The sequence below is a fragment of the Dipodomys merriami genome, unplaced genomic scaffold (assembly GCF_024711535.1).
Source record: "Dipodomys merriami isolate MVZ:Mamm:240054 unplaced genomic scaffold, mDipMer1.0.p SCAF_1, whole genome shotgun sequence".
Lineage (NCBI taxonomy): Eukaryota > Metazoa > Chordata > Mammalia > Rodentia > Heteromyidae > Dipodomys > Dipodomys merriami.
This window is the reverse complement of record NW_027202270.1, coordinates 22968134-22986353: the sequence shown is the minus strand read 5'-3', so window position 1 is coordinate 22986353 and position 18220 is coordinate 22968134. Positions and strand designations below refer to the sequence as shown.

General features: G+C 36.0%; 1 protein-coding gene across 4 annotated transcripts in view; it reads right to left on the bottom strand.

Annotated features, from left to right (window-relative positions):
- Erbb4 (erb-b2 receptor tyrosine kinase 4) overlaps positions 1-18220 on the bottom strand; it is a 1023136-nt gene that overhangs the window by 144733 nt on the left and 860183 nt on the right. For all 4 annotated transcript variants that reach the window (XM_070017823.1, XM_070017826.1, XM_070017822.1 and 1 more), the window contains exon 20: positions 11690-11875. In XM_070017823.1, the coding sequence (XP_069873924.1) occupies positions 11690-11875 (186 nt within the window). The remainder of the gene's footprint in view (positions 1-11689; positions 11876-18220) is intronic.

The window sequence follows — 18220 nt, the reverse complement described above, 5'->3', positions numbered from 1 at the left end:
CTACTTAGGCACATCTCTACTCTGGCATTTTGCTGCTTTGTTAGAGATGGATTTTGACAGGTTTTTCTGCATGGACTAGCTTTAAACTGCAGTCCTCCAGGTCTCAGCTTCCTTAGTAGCTAGGACAATAGGTGAGCTACCAGCACCCAGCAGATAGTGAGCATGAACTGCTTGCCTTCATTTACTCTCAGCCTAGCTTCACTATTAACCTGATTTTCCTTCTTTCTGAATCCATATCCTTCTGGGTTTTATTGGGCTGTACTCCTCCTGCAGCCAATGGCAGGCACCATGCTTCCCCAGCATGGAAGATGCAGAAGTATGAGTGTGCTACTCATACTAAGTAATCATAAGAGGATCTAACTATATCTGTATGGTTGGGGCATTCATTCTAGGTCAGAAGACCACTTGTATCCCAGTTTCTCTTCTTTATAGACACCACTCTAAAACACTTTTGTGCAAATATATAAAGGATATACTTTGAAGAAAAAAATATAGTAATTCTTAAGAAGAAAGCATATATTCTATATGTCTGCACAAAGTATCAAATTACTAAAACTAGAACCAAATGTAAATATCTGTTTTATTGTACAAAACACATTCAGAAGAATTTTTTAAAGTCATTACACATACCGATCATGACACTAAGGTGAAATTGAAAAGCAAAGAAGAGACAGATGGATTTGATTAGAGAGGGATGGGCTGAGTCTACAAGATAGCTCTATAGCTTCATTTTGTTGATGGATATGTAAATCTCTGCATGCAATAAGATTTCACAGAACTGCAAGCACACAGATAGACATACATACACACAGACTGGTGAGATATGACTACACTCTGTGGATTTTACCTATGTGTTTCCTTACTTTCTTTCCCTCTCTTTCTCTCTTTCATTGTTTCATTGCTTCTGTCCTTCTTTCCCTTTTTCCCTCCTTCTCCATCCCTCTCTCTGTGTTTTCTTTCTTTCTTTCTTTCTTTCTTTCTTTCTTTCTTTCTTTCTTTCTTTCTTTCTTTCTTTCTTTCTTTCTTCCTTCCTTCCTTCCTTCCTTCCTTCCTCTCTCTCTCTCTTTCTTTCTTTCTTTCTTTCTTTCTTTCTTTCTTTCTTTCTTTCTTTCTTTCTTTCTTCCTTCCTTCCTTCCTACCTTTCTCTCTCTCTCTTTCTTTCTTTCTTTCTTTCTTTCTTTCTTTCTTTCTTTCTTTCTTTCTTCCTTCCTTCCTTCCTTCCTTCCTTCCTTCCTTTTTTGTTCCTTTCTTTCTTTTTGTCAGTATTAGAGCTTGTATACTTGAACTTAGGGCTTGAGAGCTGTCCCTTAGCATTTTTGCTAAATGTGGTTCTTTTCCACTTGAGCCACAGTTCTACTTCCAGCTTTTGGTGGTTAATTGGACAAATTGTTTAAATAGGGATACAGGTTGACCCATTGCAACAATGAGATGTACAAGACCCTATGTTGAAAAATAAACTTTACAATTTAGGTGGGGGGTGAGGGGGTGGGGGATAGGGGGGTAGGGGGGTAGCTGAGGAGGTGGGAGGGAAGGGATGGTAGGGGAAAAACAAAGCAGGGGGCAACGATGCTGGATAAGAAATGTACTCATTACCTTGCTCAGGTAACTGTAACCCCTCTATAAAGTATTTTCACAATAAAAAACTTATTTTTAAAAGAGTTTTCATGGACTTTCCTGCTTGGGCTGGCGTCAAATCACAATCCTCAAAGTCCTGAGTAGCTAGCATGGCAGGTGTGACCTACCAGTGCCCAGCATAAATTTTCTATTCATAATATTATACTGTAGTAATACAAGATGTTATCAACAGTTAAACTGGGTGAAGAACAAATGGACATTACTGAAATTCTGTAACTTCCTGTTAATCTACATTTTTTCAAGATAAAAATTACTTTAAATTAATTTTTTAAAAAGAGGTATCTTGAGAAACAATTGGTCCATTGCAGGAGAGGTAAGTGTATGCTGTCTTCAGACCCAGTATAATTTTTCTGTTTCCACATAAATCACATGATCTGATCAATTGTCTCTCCTCTCTGAAGCACAATGCTAGTCTTGTCTTTCCAAATTTCTGTAACCAATTGAAGTTTGTGGGGGAAAAACAGCCTTGTATGCATACATCTGAAAAGTCATGAATACATTTCACAACTTCTTGAGAGCAATATTGCAACACCCATCTACCTCTACAGTTTTAGAAACAAAAGCCATAGGGGAGCAAAAAATTACATGCGCAAGTCCCGCTACTTTAATTCTGCCTTTGAGAAAATCACTGTGCTTCTAAAATCTGCTACAATACCATGCCTCACATAAGTCTGACTAATAGATATAATTGTGAACACTTTACACACACCAAGCACAATTTAGCCCATTTGGATTAGACCGCTTTTGCTTTTCAGTGAAATAAAAAAGTACATTAAAAGTACTGGCTAGAGCATAAATTTACAGAAAGAAAATTAAGTTCTTTACTTTGTGGATGTGTATAGTAGCTAGATGAAAACCTTTGCCATTTATAGAAAGGAGTAACTTACAAGTTGAATTAAGAGTTTCTCAGCATGCCAAATAAAGCCACAGGCGAAGCATAGCATAAAGGAAATTTGCCACTTTATAGGTTAGGCAAGATAAAAAAACCTAAATTACTTCTTTCTAAGAGAGAAGCCTTCATATTTCATGCAAACCCTAGGAAATAATTAAGCCTTTGGTTTAACTCTGGGACCTGTGCTCTAGAAACTGCCTCAATAAACTTTATTTTTACCTGTAGTCTTGTGATTCTCCCTTCTGCCTTACTACTCTTTATATATCATCCTCCTTCAAGGCAGTAAGAATTTGACATACAGGTAAAAAGCATGAGATTGGCATAGGAACTGGATAAACACGATTCATATCAACCAGGTGCTTTATCACCAATTTGGGAGATTGCAATGTTATAAAGTTCTGATATAAAGATCAAGAGCAACCCTATTGGTGGAAAAGAAAAACTTCAATTAAAAAAAGATACCTTTGAAAAAACACAAAAAGTACTTGGAAGCAAAAATAAGCTAGCACTCTCATTTAAAATTCTATAGGGGAAAAAGTTGGTTGGCTATTCTAACAGTTTTACAGAAAACATCATGTGACCTATTGTAGATGTCATATTTAATTCTAAACCTGTAGTAGTTAGATTCTAATTACACAAAAGTTGCTCTGACGATTTGCAGAGTCAGAGGTCATAGGTAGGACTGGCTAGCTGCTCATGTGAAACAGCCAAGTGGTAGATGAATTCATACCCTGGCTTTGTCACTAAGAATTAGGCATTGCATAGTCAACTGTTTAGACTTCAGAACTTTCATTCCCAAGGAAGGCAAAGTAGAAGCTGGTCTCTGAGCACCTAAGCCCACTTCCAATTCCAGTTATCCCCGAATGTTGATGCTGCTTCAAATACAGCTAGATTTTATTTGTTTCCATTTTCATGTAAGATTTCATATGAAACTGATCCATGACATAAGAAAATTTGAAATCACTGAACTATAAAGTTTTTCCTGGGCTTCCTTCCTGCACCAAAATTTCAAAAGTTTCTGACATACATTTTTTTAAGTTCATTGGCTCTACAAAGGGCCCTTTCTTGGCTCAGTTCTTCCTCTGCCATTTTTCTTTTGCTTTCGTTTTTTCTAAATACCTGGTAAAAGTCTTTAAGATACCAACTGAAGTGCTGTGTTTGTGCATTTCTAGACTGGGCTCTTTAGAAAAAAGTTTCTAGCCAGGCACTGGTGGCTCACACCTGTAATCCTAGATACTCAGGAGGCTGAGATCTAAGGATCGCGGTTCAAAACCAGCCCAAGCAGAAAAACTCTGTGAGACTCTTATCTCCAATAAACCACTAGAAAACTGGAAGTAGCACTGTGGCTCAAGTGGTAGAGAGCTGGCCTTGAGCTGGAGAGCTGAGGGACAGTACCCAGGCCCAGAGTTCAAGCCCCAGGACCGACAAAAAAAAAAAAAATTCTAAGTATGTTGGTACTTGCTACATCTAAACTAAAATTTTCAAAGCACCAACACCCAGGAGATAAGTTGCCCTTAAGTTTTATTGTTTGAGAAACTGGTTTGTTTTTAACTAGCAGTGCTGATAAGGGTGCTACCTCACTAAGTGGAAGAGTGAGTGGCACTGAACTCAATAGATTGGAGAAAAATGAGGTTCTCGGGGGAAATGACTAGGGACAGTTCTAAGAGACTGGGCAAGGTGAGGAGGGAGATCCTCAGCTACTGCTCTCATTCTTATTCACGGTAGGGCTGAGTCCCTTATGACGTGGCCTGTGGCTACGAACTATACCTGGGAGAGTAAGCAGTGTGATCCTGGGGAATCTGCCCAGCTGGATGAATGGAGGAGGGGGAATCTGCCCAGCTGGATGAAGGGAGAAGGGGGAATCTGCCCAGCTGGATGAAGGGAGGAGGGGGAATCTGCCCAGCTGGATGAAGGGAGGAGGGGGAATCTGCCCAGCTGGATGAATGGAGGAGGGGGAATCTGCCCAGCCGGATGAATGGAGGAGGTACCTAATGCTACATCCACATCACTCCCATCGCTCTAGTCTAGCTCAGCTAGGACAACCATCACTCTTAACATGTGAGTCAGCCCAGTCAAAAGAGCAGAACCACCAGCAGAAACCAGGTAAATCCAGATTCGTGAGCAATAAAATCTATGAACAAAGTACAGAGAGAGAGAGAGGGGGGGGGGAATGATAGGTAATTTGTATGCTATGAATTGTGTGTGTCTGACACTAAGATAGGACATTAGACTATTCCTATATGTGCTTTTCTTAAAATGTTTTTGCATGCTTATTCTTAAAATGTTTTGAAAAATTGAAAATACAGCCACTGCCAAGCCTTATAGATGTCTTTAAATTTTTTTTCCAGTATCTATAGAAAAATATTATGAGACTCTCTCAATACCTGATTTAAACAAAGTTCCTGATCACATTCTGGGTAGGTGAAATAAGTTTCCTTCAGCTTTGTTAAAACGTAATTTACAAATAATGATGCATTTAAGAAATACAATATGAGCCGGGCGCTGGTGGCTCACGCCTGTAATCCTAGCTACTCAGGAGGCTGAGATCTGAGGATCGCGGTTCAAAGCCAGCCCGGGCAAGAGAGACGGTGAGACTCCTATCTCCAATAAACCACCAGAAAACCGGAAGTGGCGCTGTAGCTCAAGTGGTAGAGCGCTCACCTTGAGCTGAAGAGCTGAGGGACAGCGCCCAGGCCCAGAGTTCAAGCCCAACGACCGACAAAAAAAAAAAAAAAAAAAAAAAGAAATTATCTATATCTATTGTGTAAGCTAATCTCTCCTGGAAGCTGTTTGAAGGGATATGTGTACTGAGAATACTTGAGAATATTCATTAGAGAATTTCAAGCACAAATATATAATTAATAAATACATATTATTAATTATGGTCACCGTACTATACATTAAGTCTCCAGAATTTACCTTAACTGTAAGTTTGTATCGTGTGACCAACACTGCCATGTCTTCTCAGCCTATATACCTCTATAATGACTGCTCTATTCTGTGCTATTAGAATTTTAATGCAGAAAAAAATCATTGTGATGTCCCTGAATCTGGCATTTTGAACTCATATTATTTCTGTTTAAGAAAAAGAAATGACAAAAACTAAACCTCTTTGGTCAGTCTTGTCTTGTCTTGGAATACAACTTACCAGAAACTTTATTTATGGAAAGGAAAAGTAACGTTCTTCTGAAATGGAAGATCTTGAAAGCCTGGCTCTACATTACTAAAATAAGTCAACATCAAGCAATGTTATATAAGTAACAAGTTAAGATATTGACATATTTTATTTAAATATATCAATAATCGGATGGGATAGGCATTAAGATCTCTGAACTTTAGGTAAAGAGATTCAGAGAATTAACAAAATGGCAAATTGTCTAGTGAAGAGCTGCCAGAAATTTCTGATTCCAAAATTCAACTGTTTTTTGTGATATTCATGGTAGATTTTAATGCATTTTCATTTCATGAGTACAAAAGAATAAATGGTATATGTATATAGTCAAGTTGTATACCAACATTTTGTCTAATTTTCTTTTAGGTTAATATCAGTCACTTCTAATGATTCATTCATGCAAATGGGGGTAAACAAAGGCTTAAGGCATTTTGTATAGTAAAAATTACTCCTTTGATAAGAAAGGAAAATGTTCCTGAAGGACTCAAAACTCAGGATTCAAATGAGAGTCTTGTTTCTCTTGAGTTCATATTCTACCTCCTCCATTATTTCCATAAATGTCATGACTACATTAGCTCATTTTGGTGGTGAAGATTAAATAGTTTGTGGTTTGGCTTCATGCCCTAGAATTCTCTGTTAAGCAACCAAGCTCTGGTAGCAAGTTCAGTTCACTGGCTGGCTGAGGAAATGGATTTACAGACACTCACGAATTTGCCTCAGTCATTTCAGATACTAAGTAATGGGACAAAATGCTACTTCCTTCTACACTCTGCTAGTACCTACAGGGAGGTCACCATCTCTCATTTCTCAGGGCATGAAGTCATCTTTATGTTTACTTAGGTTTTTCTTTCCAAGTTAAATATGAGAACTGTGATACTGATTTGTTGTTGGTGGTGGTGATAATCAATGGGGCTTGAATTCAGGGCCCGAAGCATTGTCCCTGAGCTTTTTCACTCAAGGCTAGTACTTTAAGACATAGTGCCACTTCTGGTTTTCTGGTGGTTAATTGGAGATAAGAGTCTCACAACTTTCCTGCCCTGGCTGGCTTTGAACCATGATCCTCAGATAGCAGCCTGAATAGCTAGGATTCAGAGTTGTGAGCCACCAGTGCCTAGCTGCTATTTTTTTGTATTTTTTTTTAAAGTTGTTTTCTTGAATTACCAGAGCTTGGGATTCCTGCTCTATAATAACTTAGCATGATAATTTTATGTATCAACATGACATTAGGGGTCTAGACACTTTGTTGCACATTATTGGGAATATACCTATGGATATTTCTGAATGAGAAAACATTTGGGAGACTGAGTAAAGTACTGTCCTCCTTGATATGGACAGGCAAGCAGTTGAAAGTTTGCACAGGACAAATGTTTAATTCCTAACTAAGACCTAATGCTTCATTGCTTTTGAAATACAACATCAATTTTGTCCTTTATTTGAACATGGAGTTGAACCATTGGTTCTTTCAGGACCTAGTTCTTAGTCATTCATAAGACACTAGAACTACAGAATAGGTTCACCTAGGTCTCCAGTGGCTCTTGAAATTTAGCTGAATAAACAAATTCCTTATTACAAAACCCTGCCTATATGCCTTTGCTACTGATTATCTGATGAACCCTGAATAATATCACTCAACACTTAAAGAAAATGAACTTAAAAAATCCCTTTTACTTGACAATGGCTATATGTAATCTTTGGGATTCAATGATTAAATCTTTAATTAAGACAAGATTCTAAGAACTACACAGAGACTGCAAAAATTCCCTAGTAAAGTTGTGCTTCTTCTGTGAAAAAAAATATTGAGCCCTGGATATCTATGAAGAAATCAGTGGCATCTGTGGTTCAGAGATCAGTTCTTTACCTTTAGTCGAGTTTGCAATATGATTCTGGGAGAATCCCAAAGGTATTTACCAACTGGGTTAAATTCATGCTTCTGACTTTCTCCAAAGAACTGACAATTTGCCAGAATGCATAGTGAATTCAAACTTAAATAATAGCAGTAAAAATTTTAAAAATAAGCTATCAACCTGTTCTTCCCGCAAGTGGCTTATATAACAACAAAATAAATCTGTTTTAATTTTAATTAATTAGTATGAATTATAATTTCAATATTTCTCTTCTATTCTACTTTCATAAAATGCAAACATTTCTTGATATCAAAACATATTTAAATAAGGGCCTGGCTTACTTCACTTAATATAACTTTTTCCAAGTCTTTCCATTTCCTAACAAATGGGACAATGTCATTCTTTCTGATGGAGGCATAGAATTCCATTGTGTACATATACCGCATTTTCTAAGTTGATATTAGGTGAAATGAACCCCAAGATAAGGATTCAAATGTTTTTTCTTTCTTGCGAGTGTTTCTAACATATATATATATATATATATATATATGTATATATATATATATATATATATACATATGATGATTTCTTTGCTTATTTGTATGTCCCTCCCCCACAGTATAACCCGATTTCACTGTTGGTATAATTCACTGTTGATGTTGGTATAATTTGTGGAGGGGAAGGGACAAAACAAATCATTTAAATAGGGATACAGGTGGACCCATTGCAACAATGAGATGTACAAGTCGTTATGTCAAAAACGAACTTTACAACTTTGGCCGGGGCAGGGGAGGGGGTGGAGGGGGGAGGGGGGAGATGGGAAGGGATGGGAAGGAGAAACAAAGGAAGAGGCAACAATGCTTGATAAGAAATGTACTCATTACCTTGCCCATGTAATTGTACAGTATTTTCACAATTAAAAAATATTTAAAGGGGGAAGTGGTGCTGTGGCTCAAGTGGTAGAGCGCTCGCCTTGAGCTGAAGAGCTGAGGGACAGCGCCCAGGCCCAGAGTTCAAGCCCCACGACCGACAAAAAAAAAAAAAAAAATGTAAAGGGCTCATTGAATTAATTGATATTTACAAACTTCCAAACAGTTATAAATGTTACCATTATGCCATTAAATATAATGATAGGGGCAATTTTTTCTCTGTTATATTTTTAGTTTCATAGCTTGCATATGTCTGCATTACCACTGAGGTCTTAACTACACATAGAATCTGCACTTGAATGAACAAATGAGAAATGGTAGCATCCAGATCATGTCTTTAACTCACACCAGACATTCAGAGTTGAAGTTCATTTTTATTCATGCAGAAGGTAATGCCTGGGCTATAGGAGAAACTACTATCTCTTTCAGTCTGTGTGGTGACTGTTGGGAAAAAATGTAGAAACAGGAAAGGAGATAAATGAAAGCTCATCCCATGTAATACATTCAAGTGTTAGGAAGACTTCTCATCTGTGTACAGAAGAGAATTCATTTCCTCACATGGTAAGCAGCTGTACTTCCAGTCATTGTGAGCTAACTTCTTGAACTATGAGTTCTTCCCTTCTCTTTCTCATCAAAATAACTGCTAATTTTTTTCCAACAAAAATAAGGTCCACTATTACATTTCAAGGTACACTAAAACTCAGTTTTAACTATTTTCAGTTCGAAATTTGATATGCATGAGAGATAAACAAGAGAGAGTGGGAAATGGAAAAATAAACCAGAAGTACCTTTAAACTAGTCTGAAAATCAAGATGATTTCTGAGATGCTACAAGTTTTCTCAGTCAACTTAAGTGTTGGAATGAATCATTTTAAAAAAGTAATGAAAAAAAAGTACTGAAAGGTTTTATTCATAGACAGAATCTAAATTATCTTGCTTAAGCATATTATAATTTTAATTCTAAAATTATTGCTTCTCTTTCCTTTCAGAAGAATTTTTAAGGTGGATGAATTTGTAGCCTAATCATGCAATCTGAGAGTTTCCTTAAAGGGTAGAGTATGCCTTTGAAATAGTTTCACAATCACTTCCCTCCCCCTTCGTTTGTATTTGTTTGTTTGTTTTAATGAGTTTTGATGGTTGAATACCTAACAAGAATATCTTGGGAAGTTTGAATCAAACTGAAATCCAGTAGTAGGATATGGGAATAAAATGTGACAATAAAGTAAAATAAACCCGCAAAGCTAAAAGAAAAACTTCAAGACTGTGACTAACAGTGGTCTGTACACAGTATTCAGGCTTTACAAATACAGCAGCAATAAAAAGCTACAAATAATACTTTCTTTAGAAAGGAGTCAGAAACGAAACTTGCACGGTAATAGGAGGGCACACTAACACTGACCTTTGCTAGCTAGAAATGGAAGTTTCTTTTCTTTAGTAAAGGACAGTCTTGTTCTAAGAGTTACCCCTGATCTCTGTTCTCTGCTAGTTGGCTAATGATTTCACATGTTTTTAATATTACAGACAAAGCAATTTTCTAACATGAAAATTAAAGTTGTAAGAGCCCAAGTGAAATAAATCACATCTGAGAACTCTGTGTAGTAAAAACCAGGGGACGATAAGATATGTGTTTTTTTTTTTCTTCCAAAGGCCAGAAATGCTGAGCATTATGCATAATTCTGACTCTTTCCATCCCAAATAGCATAGTCTGAGAACAAACAAATCTTTTATGTGTAGGGGTTCAAAATCAAATACTTGCAGTTAAAAATAAAATCACTGAAGTGTGTCTTTCCTTACTACACTTAGATATTACCTAAATTCACAGTGTATATTCTTTCATTATGCTAGCTAACCATTGATCTTTCCTTTATTCATTTTCCTTTCTTTTAATTTTTATTGCTGATATCAGAATTTAAATGATACTTAATAGCTATGATTATCAGTGTGAGCCCAAAAGTTTTTTCTCTGGAAAAAAAATAAAAACTATGAAATTAACATCTTGACACTTTTATTAAGTTAAGTACCAGGATAAATGCATGTAGAGAATTTGTAAAACTCATCCTAGCCTTGTTCTAGAAAGATAAAAATGTCAAGGCAGTTACTTGGTATAGACAATCAAAATAATTTCTTAGAATATACAGGATGTATACCAGAAGTAAAGTGACAGACTGGTGGATTATATGCAATGAATGACTTTTTCAGCCTCCAGAATGCTTCCAAAGTGGGATCTAAGATTTAAATTTGGAGAATTTTCACTTAAAGGAAAAAAATCTAAAATTCTGTTCCTTCTTAAATAATGGGAAGGCTATGTAATAGTAGCACAGTATCTTGTGAACGTGGCTCCCATGCCTGAGTCCTAGAGTCAAAGGGAAACACTCTTAAAGACCCACTGAAAACAACCAAAATACCTACAAACATATTTACAGTTTGATCATTTTTAATGCTAAGAACAGTATAGGCTATTTTAATAAATGCCACTGAGAACAAAACAATTCAAACATACAACATGTTCTTTCTTGATTTTTGTTACCTGACCTGACAACACTAAAGTAAACAAATATAGCATGACAGTGATTCCCTGTAATTAGAAATCTACAGTTCAGGCATGCAGTTTTAATCAAACATGATAAATAAATATATAAACCAATACATTAAAAAAGTAATTTCTAAAATAACAAAAAATAAGTTTCCACATATGTATTATACAGATTAGTTGATAGGAGAAGCTCTAAATCTGTTCCACATTACCTTCAAGGTATTCAAATCATTGTGTGATCTGCTGAGTGTTTGTCCTACCTTTAATTTTGTGAAAAATTGCCTCCTCAAAAGCAAATAATACCTCAAAGTAATGTAAAAGTTAGCATGCTTAAGTGATAAAGTGAAATTTTTGTGTTTGTTTTTAAAGCATTTTTACACACACACACACACACACACACACACATACACACACACACACACACATATGGATACCAACGATCTAATGTATCTAATGTGCTTATTTTGGCATATAAATAATATAATACGAAGGACGTAGATCCATAATCCCCCCAAAAAAATACAGAGGAAAGATCATGTGTTTGATCTGTGGTTTGCATATAAGGAACCTCCCTGTAATGCTCAATGTATAATTTATCTTGTTAAACGGAGTGAAAGACTGATCTGCTCCAGATCAGGAGGTAAGAGGCAGAACTATCATCCTCACAGGACATGACAGCACTTACCTTAGCTATCTGGACACACCAATTCAGCAGCAGCTGTGAGCCAATGTTATCCTTGTGCTCATGGACATAATCCAGCAGGCAGCCATGGGGCATGAGCTGGGTAACCAGCTGGATGGTTGGGCTCAGACACACACCCAATAAGCGGACTAGGTGTGGATGGTCCATACTTGCCATGATCAGAGCTTCCTGTAAGAAAATGAAAATATGATAGCATTAGTTAAATGTAAGAGTTCCTCACAATTCCAGTTAGTTGCAATGTTCTAAAGCTGTTGATAATGATTTTTAAAATGTACTCAATGGAACCAATCAAATGAAATTAAATAAGAAACAAAGTACCACATAAAATGGAAGGGATTATAAAATACTTGCATATGAAATTAATACCAGCCTTTTCTCTTTTGTATTAAGAATAATATGACAGCCAGGTGCCAGTAGCTCATGCCTGTAATCCTAGCTACTCAGGAGGCTGAGATCTGAGGATCACAGTTCAAAGCCAGCCCAGGCAGGAAAGTCTGTGTGACTCTTATCTCCAATAAACCACTAGAAAACCAGAAGTGACACTGTGGCTCAAATGGAAGAGCACTTGTCTTGAGCTGAAGAACTCAGGGACAGTGTCCACGCCCACAGTTCAAGCCCCACAACTGACAAAACAAAAAAGAATAATATGGCATTTTATTTGCTGCCAATCATATTGAAATGAATCCCAAAATATATCATGGACTTTTAACATTTGAACTCAGTTCCAGAATTCAGTAACTATAAAAATAAAGCTATTTGCAAGTAAAATAAGTTGACTTTGACTTTTATATTCTATTATTAGTGTAGAGTTGAGCAGCATATAAAGGTGAAATGTATGTTGTAAAAATGTAAACAAAAACAATTATAACCAAAATTCTATTTTCAATTTACACAGAAGAATAAATACTTTAGGAAGACACTGTTACACAACTGCATTCTTACCAAAATATATTTCTTTTTTAAACTGTAAGAGATTTCTTATTAATAGGTTTGTAAAATTTGAAGAATTGATGAGACTATAAAGTATTTTCCTAGTCCATTTTCCACATATCTTGACATGGATACATTGGGTCACAATTTGACCATAATCATAAAGGCACCTTTGGTTAATGAAGATAAAAAGTAGAGGTGCCTTTATGATTATGGTCAAATTGTGACCCAATGCATCCATGTCAAGATATGTGGAAAATGGACTAGAAAAAACTTATGTTTATCGCAGCCTTATTTACCATAGCTAAGATATGCAACCAACCCAGATGCCCCTCAGTAGATGAATGGATCAAGAAAATGTGGTATATATACACAATGGAATTCTATGCCTCCATCAGAAAGAATGACATTGCCCCATTTGTTAGTAAATGGAAAGACTTGGAAAAAATTATATTAAGTGAAGTAAGCCAGGCCCAAAGAAACATAGGTCCCATGGTTTCCCTTCTTTGCAATAACTAGTATATGTCTGAGTCAAGCAGAAAAGGTCACATAAGTTGATGTTAGGCAAAATGAACCCCAAGATAAGGACTCTAATGGTTTTTCTTTCTTACGATTGTTTCTAACATATTTATAAGATGTTTTCTTTGTTGCTTTGTATGTCCCTCCCCCACAGTATAACCTCTGCTTTCACTGTATTTGATGTTGTTATAATTTGTGGAGGGGAAGGGAAAAAACAAATCGTTTAAATAGGGATACAGGTGGACCTATTGCAACAATGAGACGTACAAGTCTTACGTTGAAAACGAACTTCACAACTTTGGTAGGGTGGGGGGAGGAGTAATGGGTGGGGGGGGGTAGGGAGGGGAGGATGGGATAGGATGGGAAGGGGAAACAAAGGAGGAGGCTACAATGCTTGATAAGAAATGTACTCATTATCTTGCCCATGCAATTGTATTTTAAAGTTAGCCTTCCATCAAAAAGTTGTTGTAGTATCTGCAATTTGAAACAGGTACTACCACAAAGGATATGGTTTTGTAATTTGTTATGCTTTGATATTATGCCTCTATATTACAAAATCAAGTACAATAATATTTGTCTCCTGTAAAAACAGTCGAAAATTTGCTTTTATAACGCCACCAAAGATCACCCACATAATAATATTGTCAATAATATTTAACTTGAAGTAATCATAAGGAGTTAATCAATTCTGTATTTTAAGACATTATGGAAGAAAACTGGTGGAGGTTAATTAAAAATATCAATATTATGTGAGGGATTAAAAAGATGAGCTATTCAGCAACAAAGATAGGTCTTCGATTGGCTCATGAGTTGGATAGAAAAAACACACTGTAATGATATTTATTGGGATAATCAAGGATATAGGAATAGGAAATATTACTGTGTAATACTGTATCAATAGTAACAATTTCAGCAACAGTATTACTTAGAAGAATATTCCTGATCTTAGGAGGTCTGAAATGTGTGAGATATTTATCTCTGCAATTTTAAAAGTGATTTGACAGAGAAAGAGGGTGGGGAAGGAAAGACAAGAGACAGAGAAAGAGGGAACAAGGTATAGGTATCAATGTGTTTGCATTTACAGATACAAATTACCTATTATGTAAGCTAGTATGAACTACTTGTTTTCACAATGTAAACTAGAGCCTCCCTTCATTGAATTATTACATATGCCTACAAACAAAACACACGCAGGTACTCAATAGGAAATGAAACTTAACAAGTCTGTACCTATGGTAAGCTTTGTAGGTAGAGCTATTTGTAAGTATGGAATTTTGACAGCTGGCACCTTTTGATCAAATGTTTGTCTCTATAATATGTTAAGGAAGCAATGAGGGGCAAAGGTTGCCTGATCTTCATACCCTGGTGAACAGCTGAAAGAGATGATATTCTCAGCTAAACAGTGAGGAAACTGAGGCTCAGTGAGGGTGCTTCTTCAGGTCATAAAATTAGAAGTAGGACCAGTTTAATCCCTAGAATTTCTGCCTCTTAGGGAAGCATTGCTTCTTATGATAGAAAAAAAATGGTAATTTTTAGTTCAATTTCATCAGCACTTCACATTGTGGGCATTAATCCTGTTAACAAGACAGCCTCAAACACCTCCCATTAGCCATACTTCAGTGAATTGGGTCAAATTATACTTTAGTTCCTGAGAAGCAAATAAAAGCAAATAACTAAACTGTGTTTACAGGTAGATTGTCATCACTTTCCAGATATTTTCAGGAGGATAAAACTAAAAACAAAAACAAAGAAACAATCTTTCTCTCACTCACTGAAAGTAGTATTTTGAACAGATCATTTCTTAAGGTAAAGAGAATGATGATATTTAAAGCAAAAGAAAGATTTTTAGATCATTTTAACTCTTATTTTTACATGAAATTCTACATGAAATGTAGAAAACAATTGTTTTGTCCTTACTCTAATTCTAAAAGTAATGATAATGTTACTCCCAATATGCATTTGAGAAATTTACATTAGTAGAATTTTCATGTGGAAAAGTAAAAGTCTTCTTTTTTAAAAAAAAGTCTATTAGCATGTCCTGGCAAAAGAGTTGGGTTTATATTAAAGAAAATTGCTCATCACACAATAAAGAGTATTGGAAACAAAATTGCAGAGTATTTGCATAATAGTTCTCTCTTTTTTTTTTAGAAAGAAAAGATGAACAAGACACTAATTGTGGGTTTTATTTTTTCATAAAGGGAATAGCAGATGGCTTTTGGAGGATAGAGGAACAGATAAAGAAAAGGGAATGTGGATTCATTTGGAGTGATGAGAGGGATGGAAAGGGGAAAAAATCCCAAAAAATTTAATCATGGAGTGTTAGGTTTCAATAAATTACTCCATGTTAAAATTAATGATGCCCTCTGTTACTTCTCTCCACGTGGGGTCTACAGAAGCAATTTTAGATTTTTGCTGTTGTCCATAGAAAATGTCACCAAAGGCCATTGGGAAAAATACAACCCAACAAGTACATTATCTATTTTTCCAGAAATAAAATTACTTTCTACCTTTATTATTGTTTTTTTTTCCCGTTAGCTTTATGTTTTTCTTGTAGGTAAATTAAAGACTTCTCACTGGGCAGAGGGGGAAATATAACAGGTATAAGACTAAAAATTCTAAGGCAAGAACATTTTTCTTTATAATGAGGTCTGGTTTGAATAGGGACATTTTTTAAAACTACCCAGGGACTCCCAGGGTATACACAGCAAGCTCCGAAGCATGTGTCCCATTCATTAGGTTCTAGTCATATGCTATTTGTATCTCTATTTTCAGCTGAAGACAGTTTCTACTACAAGGAAAGTGAGCAATGACATATTTCACAGTAAGGTACCATTTTCCCCATGCCATCTTGACACTGACATAGATTTCTTCACTCCTGTTGGTTACTGAATTTACAAAAAAGAAAAGGAGAAAAAATTATGTCCATTGAAACTTATGGACTATTTTATTTTGAGGAAAAAAATGTTAACTTCAGCCAGACTTTCAGTGTTTCATTATGCCTATGGACCATTAACTCAACACCCTTTGGCTGAAAAACAGAGAAAAATCTCATTACATCAGGGATAAAGAAGATCAAAAGGGGGAAAGACAAAAAGAAAAGAAAGACAATGTGGACAGCTAAGCTGTGCGTAATGCTAGTCAGCATGTTTGCAAATGCTTGGAACAAATATATCCCTGAGTGACTGTGAAGGCACTGGTGAAGAAAACTACTGTGGAAATAATGATAAGCACAATGATGAAAGAATACATAAGATTATGAGTCCATAATAATCTCTTTCAAACCTATTTCACCACTGATGGCTCCCATATATATGGAATTAATGAAATCGGCATTTATTTGCTCATGTCTTGAATAGTCATTTACTTGTAGGTGGGCAGCTATGGGATGGGTGGAATTAACGCTATCAGTTTAAGTGGTCTACATTGCTCAAATTAGCACTGCCTTCTAGTTCCCATTATAATTGTGTGTATGACAACAATGAAGAGTTAGTGCAATCATCATGGGGCTCTGAGTTCAAATCACAGTAACTGCCAAAATGAAAAATAAAGACTAGGGCTCATTATGTGTTTGGTGTCAATCATCATTTTTCCATCTTTATCTTAGGTCATTTACTCATTGTGTGGTCATTTGTCAGATTTAGTTATATTGTATTTTGTTTTGTTTAGTTTTTTTTTGGGAGGCAGTACTGAGATAGAAACTCGGCACTTCATACATAGATATAAGATACTCATTCCTTGACCAATTACTTCAGCCCTTTTTGATTTGTTGTTTTTGAGATAGGGTCTTGCATTTTTTTTTCATGGCTGGATTAGGCTATGATTCACCCATGTATGGTTCTTGTCATGGTTGGTATCACAGGGACATTCCCACATGCAATTGCTTTTTCTGTTGGGATGGAATCTCGTGAACTTTACTGCCTATGCTGACCTAGAACCAGGATTATCTTATCTCAGCTTTTAACATACCTGAGATGACAGGTATGTACCACTATGCCCAGCTATTGCTTGCTATAGGTTCTCATAAACTATTCCCCTGGGTAGATATTAAACCATGATCCTTTCAATTTCTGCCTTCAGAGTAACTAGGTGGGAGCTACCCGCACCAGGTCAGATGCAGTCATTTTTCACTACTATTACACAATTCAAATCTTAGTGAAGAATTCTAAACAATGTAGAATTCTATTTTCTTCTGTGTCTTTTGTTTTTCCTTGTTAGTGTTAATGAGAACTCAAGGATTTGTATTTGTTAGCCAAGTGCAAATAGCTTCTGAGCTATGCCTCAAATCCTTTTTGCTATGGTTGTTTGTGAGGTAGAGTGCTATATATTTTTTTCTGGCTTGTTTCAATCATGAAATTCCTACATATACATCCTTCAACAACTAGGATAAGATGTACATACCACCACTGCCAGCTTTTTTTTGTTGTGTTGAGACTGAAAATGTTGTGAATGGTCACATCATGCAGGGTCTTAGAGTGATGGGAAAAATATTGGATTTATTTGTAAATATATTTCATATTTTAAGACTGATTGTTCCCTAAATTTTTACCCTTATTTCTATCCTGGGAATATTTGTTATTCCCACTTTGACTGTTTCTTTGTACTCTTTGTTCCTTAGGGGTCTGTCTTATATGGTATTTTCTTACATTCTTACAATTAAAATTATTCTTTTTTTTTAAATTTTATTTTATTTTATTTGAGAACATACTGTACAGAGAGGCTACAATTACATGGGCAGGATAATGCATACATTTCTTACCAAGCATTGCAGCCTCCTCCTTTGTTTACCCTTCACCTCCCTTCCCAACCTCCCCCCTCCCCCCACCCAATTATACCCCCCTCCCCCCCCCCCGACATTGTAAAGTTGGTTTTGACATGACATTTTGTACTTCTCATTGTTGCAACAGGTCCACCTGAATCCTTGTGGAGGAGATGGGGACAAACAAGTCGTTTAAGGATTAAAATTATTCTTGAAAAGGTCAGAGACTATGTCTCTTTACTTAAGTCAACACATTCTTTATTCTGTAAATAATAAATAATATATAATAATAAATAATAAATTTTCAT